Source organism: Macrotis lagotis, chromosome 7 (assembly GCF_037893015.1).
Source record: "Macrotis lagotis isolate mMagLag1 chromosome 7, bilby.v1.9.chrom.fasta, whole genome shotgun sequence".
NCBI classification, from domain to species: Eukaryota; Metazoa; Chordata; class Mammalia; order Peramelemorphia; family Peramelidae; genus Macrotis; species Macrotis lagotis.
Genome location: NC_133664.1, coordinates 46620859 through 46630231, shown reverse-complemented (window position 1 = coordinate 46630231; position 9373 = coordinate 46620859). Strand labels below are relative to the sequence as shown.

The 9373-nt window shown below is 36.3% G+C and overlaps 1 protein-coding gene across 1 annotated transcript in view; it reads left to right on the top strand.

Moving 5' to 3' along the window:
- The first annotated feature begins 6903 nt into the window (after positions 1-6903).
- The window catches only part of LOC141494563 (uncharacterized), a 68296-nt gene continuing 65826 nt past the window's right edge, over positions 6904-9373 (top strand). The window contains exon 1 of the mRNA XM_074195901.1: positions 6904-7133. Within this exon, the coding sequence (XP_074052002.1) occupies positions 6968-7133 (166 nt within the window). The 5' untranslated portion in view covers positions 6904-6967. The remainder of the gene's footprint in view (positions 7134-9373) is intronic.

Below are 9373 nucleotides of genomic sequence, written 5' to 3'. Positions count from 1 at the left end.
GTGCCATGGTTGGGGTATTAAAGAGGCAGAGGGAGAGAGTGTATGTGATACTTTGGTTGGGGAGGGTTGTAGGGCTATAGTTGAAGTAATATAGAGAAAGAGAGAGAGAATGTGTACTTGGAGGGACTGGACATGAAAGGTCCATGAAGAGATTCTGCTTTGCTTGGGGGTATAAATGGTTCATGAAATGATTTGGTTTTGAGTGATGCTTTGGCTCATGAGGACTGCATGTTCATGAAGGCTACTTGAAAAGGGGGTAAGGTATAAGGTGATTATAATTTGATATGATTTATGACTCTTAAGAAGTATATTTTTATTGAGTCAGAAGATGGGAGGATACTTAAAGGCAATACTGCTTATCTCAATCAACCTTTGAGAATAGTACTTCTATCAGGACAGATAAAAAGTATATTTTGACAAAGGGGTTAAAAGTAAAGGGAGGTTCAAATAATAAAAACATAAAAAGAAGGCCTGTACTAGGAGAAGGCTAAGTATTAGTGGATAAAGAACATCAGGTGAAGAGACACAAAAGCCTATTATAGTAGAGGGGGAAAAGAGGGAGGGTGGGAACACTGAATAAATCCTATTCAGTAGATTTGATCCAGAGAGAGAGAATAACATACATTTCCAATTGAATTTAAAAATCTATCCTACCCTAAAAGGAAATGTAGGAGCTGGGAGGATTGGGGTGGGGTTGGGGAAGAAAGGGGACGAAGGGTAAGTGAGGTAAAAGTGAAAATAAAGTTAAAAGTTAAAATTTGTAAGAAAAGTTAAAGGGGAAAGGGAGCAAAACATTGATGAGGAAGAATGAGAGGAAAGCAAAGAGAAAAGTTTACACAGGGAAAGAGAACATGGGAGGGAAATGTGAATGGGATGAACTCTCTGATATAATGGAAGTGGATAGTAGAATAGATTAAAAATCTGAATTCCACATTATCTTGTTTACAAGAAATACATTTGAAGCATAGAGATATGCACAGGGTAAAGGTAAAAGAATGGAGTTAAATATATTATGCTTCAGCAGAAGTAAAAAAAAAAATCAGGGGTAATGATCCTGATCTCAGACAAAAAAAAGCAAAAATGGATCTTATTAAAAGGAATATGGAAGGAAACTGCATCTTCTTAAAAGGTACCATAGGCAATGAAATTATATCATTATTAAACTTATGCACCAAGTGGTTTAGCATCCAAATTCTTAGAGGAGAAACTGAACTAATTACAAGAAGACACAGACAGCAAAACTTTAAAAATGGGAGACCTCAACTTACATCTCTCAGAATTAGATACCTGTAATCACAAAAGAAACAAGAAGGAAGTTAAGGTGACTAAAATCTTAGAAAAATTAAATATGATAGACCTCTGGAGAAAGCAGAATGGGGGATAGAAAAGAATATACTTTTTTCTCTGCAGTACATGGTACCTGTTCCAAAATTGGCCATGTACTAGGGTATCAAATCAAAGGCAGAAAGGCAAAAAAAGAAATGCATGCTTTTCAGATCATGGCACAATAAAAATTACATGTAATTAAGGGCCACTGAAAGATAACCAAAAATTAATTGGAAACTAAATAACTTAATTTTAAAGAATGAATGACTCAGGGGGCAACTAGGTGGTGCAGTGGATAAAGCACTAGTCCTGGAGTCAGGAGGACCTAAATTCAAGTCCAATCTCATACACATAATAATTACCTAGCTGTATGACTTTGAATAAATCACTTAATCCCACTGCCTTATAAAAATTTTAAAAAAATGAGTGAATCAAACAACAAATCATAGAAATAATTAATCATTTCATTTCAGAGAATGATAGCAATGAGATATCATGCCAAAATATTTGGAATGTGGCCAAAGCAGCTTTTTGGGGAAATTTTATATCTTCAAATGATTATATGAATAAAATAGAGAAAGAGGACATCAATGAATTGTGTATGCAACTAAAAAAACTAGAAAAAAATTAAATATCTTCAATTAAATACCAAATTGGAAATTCTGAAAATCAAAGGAGAAATTAATAAAATTGAAAGCAATAAAATCATTGATCTAATAAATAAAACTAAGAGTTGGTTTAATGAAAAAAAACAAAATAGACAAACTTTTGGTTAATCTGACTTTTAAAAAAAGAATACTAAATTACCAATATCAAAAATGAAAACCTCACCACCAATGAGAAAGAAATTAAAGAGATAATTTGGAGCTACTTTGTCTTACTGCATATCAATATACCAACCTAAGTAAAATGGATGAATATTTATAAAAATACAAACTACCCCAGATTAATAGAAGAGGAAAAAATATTTAAATAATCCCATTTCAGAAAAAAGAAGTTGAAGTAACCATCAATAAACTCCCCAAGAAAAAGTCCCAGATTCAGATGAATGTATAAGTTAATTCTACCTAACATTTAAGGAACAATTAATTCCAATTCTACATAAAATATTTTTAAAAAAATAGGAGTTCTGCCAAATTTCTTTTATAACACCAATATTTGCTGATACTAGGAAGAGTCAAAACAAAAAAAATTATAGACCAATCTCCCTAATGAGCATTGAAGCAAAAATTTTAAATAAAATTTTAGCAAAGAGATTACAAATTATTACAAAATACAGCATGATTAGGTATGATTTATATTATTTAGGCAGGGATGGCTTAATATTAGAAAAACATTCAACATATTGAACATACCAATAGCAAAACTAGCAGAAATCATATGATTATCTCAGTAGATGCTGAAAAAGCCTTTGACAAAATTCAACATTATTACTTTTTTAAAACATCCATTACTTTAAAAAAAACATTAGAGAGTATAGGAATAAATGGAGTTTTCCTTAAAATAATAAGCACAGGGGTGGCTAAGTGGCACAGTGGGTAGAGCACTGACCCTGGAGTCAGGAGTATCTGAGTTCAAATCCAGCCTCAGACACTTAATAATTACCTAGCTGTGTGGCCTTGGGCAAGCCACTTAACCCCATTTGTCTTGCAAAAACCTAAAATAAATAAATAAAAAAATAAACAATCAGAAAAATAAGTAAATAAATAAATAAATAAAGTGATAAGCAGAATCAATCTAAATCATCAATAAATATTGTATGTAACAAGGATATACTAGGAGCATTTCTAATAAGATCAGAGGTGAAACACGGATGCCCATTATCACCATTACTATTCAATATAGTATTAGAAATGTTAATTTATCAATAAGAAAGAAAAAGAAATTGAAGGATTTAGAATGTCAATGAGGAAGCAAAATTTTCACTCTTCGTGGATGACATAATGGTATACTTAGAGAACCCTAGAAAATTATCTTAAAAACTACTTGAAATAATTAATAACTTCAGTAAAGTAGCAGGATATAAAACAAACCCACATAAATCACCAGTATTTCTGTATATTAACAACAAAGTCCAAGGGTAAGAGACAGAGAAATTCCATTTAAAGTAACTGCAGACCACATAAAATACTTAGGATTCTACCTCCCAAGACAAACCCAGAAACTGTATGAACATAATTACAAAACACTTGTCACACAAACAAAATCAGATTTAAACAACTGGGAAAATATCAATTGCTCATGGTTAGGCCTAGCTGATATAATAAAAATGACAATTCTACCCAAATTAAATTACTTATTCAGTGCCATATCAATCAAATTACCAAATAATTATTTTACTGAGCTTGAAAAATAGTGACAAAATTCATCTGAAGCAACAAAAGGTCAAGAATATCAAAGGAACTGATGAAAAAAAATGTAAAGGAAGGTAGCCTTACTCTACCAGATTTAAAACTATGAGTAAATTTTTTTTTTTAGTAAGGCAATGGGGTTAAATGGCTTGCTAAAGTCTCACAGCCATGTAATTATTAAATGTCTGAAGCAAACTTTGAACTCAGGTCCTCCTGACTCCAGACCTGGTGTTCTATCCACGGTGCCATTTAGCTGCCCTTGATCTAAAACTATCCTATAAAGCAGCAGTTATCAAAAATTCCTGGTACTGGTTAAGAAATAGAGTAATGGACTAGTGGATTAGAATGGTTCAAAAGAAACAGTAGTAAATAACTACAGTATTCTGTTTTTTTGATGAACATTAGCTTCTGGGATAAGAAATCACTGTTTGACAAAAATTGCAGGAAAAACTGGAAAATAGTATGACAAAAGCTAAGCATAGATCCATATTTCACACTCAAATAAGGTCAAAAGGGTACAGAAGGACAATACCATTGACCAATTAACAGATCAAGAAATACTCTGTCAGATCAAGAGAAAGGGAAGACATTTATGATCAAAAAAGAAAGTGAATATATTATAAAATGCAAAATGAATAATTTTGACTATATTAAATTAAAAAAGGTTTTTGCACTAGTAGAACCAAAGCTACCAGGATTAGAAGGAAAACAGAAAGCTGGGAAATAATTTTAGAGCTAGAGGTTCTAAAATATATAGAGAACTGACTCAAATTTATAAGGTTACAAGTCATTCTTCAATTGATAAATGTTCAAAGGATATGAACAGGCAGCTTTCAAACAAAGAAATTAAAGCTATATATAATCATATAAAATGCTCCAAATCATTATTGATTATAGAAATGCAAATTAAAATAACTATGAGGTACCACCTCACACCTATCAGCTTGGCTAAGATGACAAAAAAGGGAAAATAATCAGTGTTGGAGAGGTTGAGGGAGGATTGGGGCACTGTTGATAGAGCTGTGAACTAATCCAACCAATCTGGGGAGTAATATGGAGCTATGCTCAAACAGCAATAAAACTGAGCATACCCTTTGACCTAGCAATATCAATACTAGGCCTATATCCACAAGAAATCATAAAAGATGGGAAAAGTCCCACAATGTTTCAAATTAGAGCAGCTCTTTTTGCTGTGCAAAGAATTGGAAATTGAGGGAACATCTATAAAGTGGAAAATGACTGAATAAATTATGGTATATGAAGGTTATGGAGTGCTATTGTTTTATAAGAAATCATGAATGACTGGACTCTAGAAAAGCCTGGAAAGAATTATAGGAATTGATGTGGAGGAAAGGGAACAGAAACAAGTGAACACTGTACAAATTAACAACACTGTGAGTTGATCAGCTTTGATGGATTCAGATTCTCTCAGCAATTCAGAGAACTAAGACAACCCTGAGAGACCTATTAGGGACATCCAGACCAAAAAAACCCCAAAGCCCATAGAATCTGAATGAACACTGTGATCCTTTAAAAAAAAAAACCTTCTCTTATATTTTTCCTTCTTATCCCATGGGTGTCTTTCTTTTACCTTAGTTCTACTTCCTCATATATAAAATGACTAAAATGTAAACAAATTAAATACAAATGTACATGAACAAAGTTCACTAGACTATTCACCACTGAGGTGAGGGGGGTGTTGGGAAGGAAAGGTGGAAGAAAACTTATAACTTATAAATATGCAGATAGATGAATGTTGGAAAAACTCATAGTCTATTAGGAAAAAATAATAAAAACGAATTTTTAAAAAGCCATATTGAGGAGTTAAGACTATTTTGTGAGCCATGGAAGGGTTATTAGGGAACACAGAATAGAATATTTTTACTTATTTTGTAGATGAATCTCAAAGAGATAAAATTTTTTTGAAGGCAGTCTAGGATAAGTGATTTACCTAGGGTCACACAGCTAGTAAGTATCAGAGATCAGATTTAAACACAGTGATTTGAACTCAAATCCTATGCACTGGGAGACTGGTGCTCTATCTGTTTTGTTGCTTAGCTTTTACTTCAAGTATTCTTTTTTCTTCCTAATTTTTTTCAAGTATTCTTTTCAACTGAGAATTTAAATCCAGATTCTGAAAGCACCATCTCAGAGGGTTAGGAACCTGAGAGATCATCTCTAAGTTTGGATCTTCTTTGCACTGACTTCATGACTCTGCTGAGAGCCATTTGATTGTTTTACGCCTGACTTCATGATATCTATTAATTTCCTCCACCTCAATCTGGAATATAATTTTGGAATTCTGGCACCTTGTGCTGTGAGTTCTACCAAAATTTAATTTTTCCAAATGATAAAAAAATGGGGTGGCTTTCAGTGAGTCAGGTATTTGGGATAACTATGATGATATAAGAAGCTGAAGACGCCACTAAAAACTTATTTTTCAAAATGCTGGGTGACCAAGGCAAGTGAGCAGTGGTTGGCTGGAGTTCAGTTTGGAAGAGTGGCTCAAATTTGGATATTCTGGGGGATTAGGAAAGAACTCGATCGTCAGATCAAGGACAGGGATCCATTCTGCAGATTTGTCTCTATCAAGGATTAGAAATACTGTACTTTAGGGGCGGCTAGGTGGCGCAGTGGATAAAGCACCGGCCCTGGAGTCAGGAGTCCCTGAGTTCAAATCCGATCTCAGACACTTAATAATGACCTAGCTGTGTGGCCTTGGGCAAGCCACTTAACCCCATTGCCTTGCAAAAGCCTAAAAAAAAAAAAGAAAGAAATACTGTACTTTAGAATGAGAGATGGGGGGGGGGGGTAAGGTTAGAGGAGAGGAGAGTGGGAGAGAAGGGGAAGGGGCACAGGGGGCAGTGAAAGAAAGGGGATGCAGAGATGGAGTGAGGGCCAAGAGAAGAAAGAGAATGAAGAGGGAGAGAGGAAAGGATTGAAAGAGAGGACAAGAAGGAGAAAGGGGGAGAGAAGGGAGAGCAGAGACAAAGACAGAGAGACACAGACAGCCTGACATGACAGCCAGACCTTTGGGACTGGGACACAAATTAGGGACCCAAGGCCAGAAGGACAGACCTGTGGAAGGAAGCTGAAGGGAGAAGAAGTTCCTTGCAGTTTATGCCCTCCCCGAGGGCGGGGTCCGACCCCAGGAATCCCAGCCCTTCCAGGGCCAAGTTCAACTGCTGCCCGTTCACTTTCACTTTTGCCCCCGCTGCCTCCCGCTGCTCCGGGCTGGGCCTACCTGTCTCTTCCCTTCACTCGCAGCCCCCTGCGTACCCTCCCCAGTCATGGCCTGGCTGAAAAGGACTTTAGGGTTGGGGGGCAGGCACTTCGGGGCGAGCACACAGTCCAAGGAGCCCCAACTCCCGAAGCAGGACGCGGATAAGACCCCTAAGACCCCTCTGAATGCCCATGCACAGTGGAGGATGTCTAAGAACCTGGACACCGAGTGGGGTAAGGTGGGGCTGCATGTCAGGATTTTCCTCCTCCTGGGAAGGGGGGTCCTGTCTCCAGGCTTCCTTTACACCTCACCCTTCTGCTTACCCACCTCCCCCAGAAGATAAGCAGGTTTGACTCCCCCTGAGCTCTTTAAACCATCTTCTCATTTGGGTCCCCATTTGAACCTGGCTAAGGTAGACTAGTCTCAGCTTTATTTTAAAGACAGAGACTTAGAGATTTAAAGACTTGCCTGTTAATGCTCAAGCGGCTATTAAGCTAGTGGCACAGTCTGATTTGCACAGCTCCGGGGAGATGCAGCTTGGTGGTCCAGAGATTTATAAGTCCCCAACACCTAGAACCTTCCTCCCAGCTCAAAAGATGGAGAAAGTTTAAAAAGTTTAGGGACCTAGATTGGCATCGGGAGCATCCCTTTAAAAAGACTAACAACCCAGAGGCACAGGAAACCAGATAGGGCAATTGAAATTTATAGACATCACTTGTCCAATGTCACTTAGCTAGGAACTGGGGAGCTAGAACTAGATGTGAAGTGTTCTAATCTAATTTAAGCCCTCTTTAAAATACCATGACTCCCAACGGTTGAGACCAAACATATCAATAGATTGAGGTTTTGTTAGCTCCATGAAAGGTATTCAGGAGACATTTCACCCCCTTTCTTTTTTTTTAATTAATTTTATTTATGTAGTTTTATAACTGCATGCAAAGATAGTTTTCAACAATCTTTTTTGCAAGGTTTTGAGTTTCATAACTTTTCTCCCTTCTCCTCTTCCCCTCATAGAGAGCAATCTAATATAAATTATACATGTATAACTATGTTAAACATATTTACATGGTAATCATGCTATGAAAGAAGAATCAGAAAAAACCTTTAGAGGGGGGGAAAACCACCAAACATAAAACAAATTAAAAAATTTGAAAACAGTAAGCTTTTCTCTGCATTCAGACTCCATAGTTTCTTCTTTGGATGTGGATTATATTTTCCATCACAAATCTTTTAGAATTATTTTTGACTGTTGTACTGCAGAGAAGGGCAAGGTCATCACAACTGATCATCACACAATGTTACTGTTAATGTGTACTGTATTCTTCTGGTTCTGCTCACCTTACTCAGTGTCAATTCACAAAAGTCATTCCAGGCTTTTCCAGAGTTGGGCCACACATGATTTCTTACAGTACGATGGTTACTCTATTATATTCATAGACCATAACTTGTTCAGCTATTTTCCAATTGCTGGGCATGCCCTCAATTTTCAATTCTTTGCTACTGCAAAAAGAGCTGCTATAAATATTTTTGTCAGTATTTTCTCCTTTTTTTTGTGATCTTTTTGGGATGTAGACTAATTAATGGTAATACTGGATCAAAGAATATATGTAGCTTTACTACCCTTTGGTCATAGTTCCAAATTGCTCTCCAGAATGGTTGGATCAGTTCATAACTCCACCAACAATATATTAATGTCCCAGTTTTCTCACATATTCCAGCATTGATCACTTTCCTTTTTTGCCATCTTAGTCAATATGAGAGGTATTGAGGTAGTACATCAGAATTTTTAAAATTTGCATATCTCTAATCAATAATGATTTAGAACATATTTTCATATGCCTATAGGTAGCTTTAATTGATTCATCTGAAAACTGCCTGTTATAACCTCTGATCAATTGGTCAATGATTTGTATTCTTATAAATTTTATTCAGTTTTCTATATATTTTAGAAATGAGTCCCTAATCAGAAGACTAATTGTAAATTGTTTTCCACCTTACAGCATTGGGGTATTCAGAGGGATTATAGAATAACTCAATGGCCCAATCAATGACAGGGATTCATTCTGCAGATTTTTTCAAACTTTCAGTGATATAAACATTAGAAATACTATACTTTAGAATGAGACATAGTGGGATTTAGGTGTAGAAGAGGAGAGTGGAAAGGAAGAGGCTTGAGAGGGAGAGAAAGGGGAGGTGGACAGAAGGGAGGGAGAGAAGGAGAATGGAGAGATAAAGAGAGAAAATAGGAGAAAGGAGGGCAGCAGAGAGGAAGAGGGAGAATGAATAGGGAAAGAGGAAAGGGTAGAGAGAAAAGATAAAGAGAAGGGGAGACAGAAATGATCAGACAGACAGATTCACAGCAAAAGTGCTGACCCATGGACAGGACAGACCCACAGAGGAAAGCAGAGGGGAGACATGAAACAATACCTGGTTGGGCTTCTCTATCTTAGATTGGTTCCCTGCTGTCTCACTC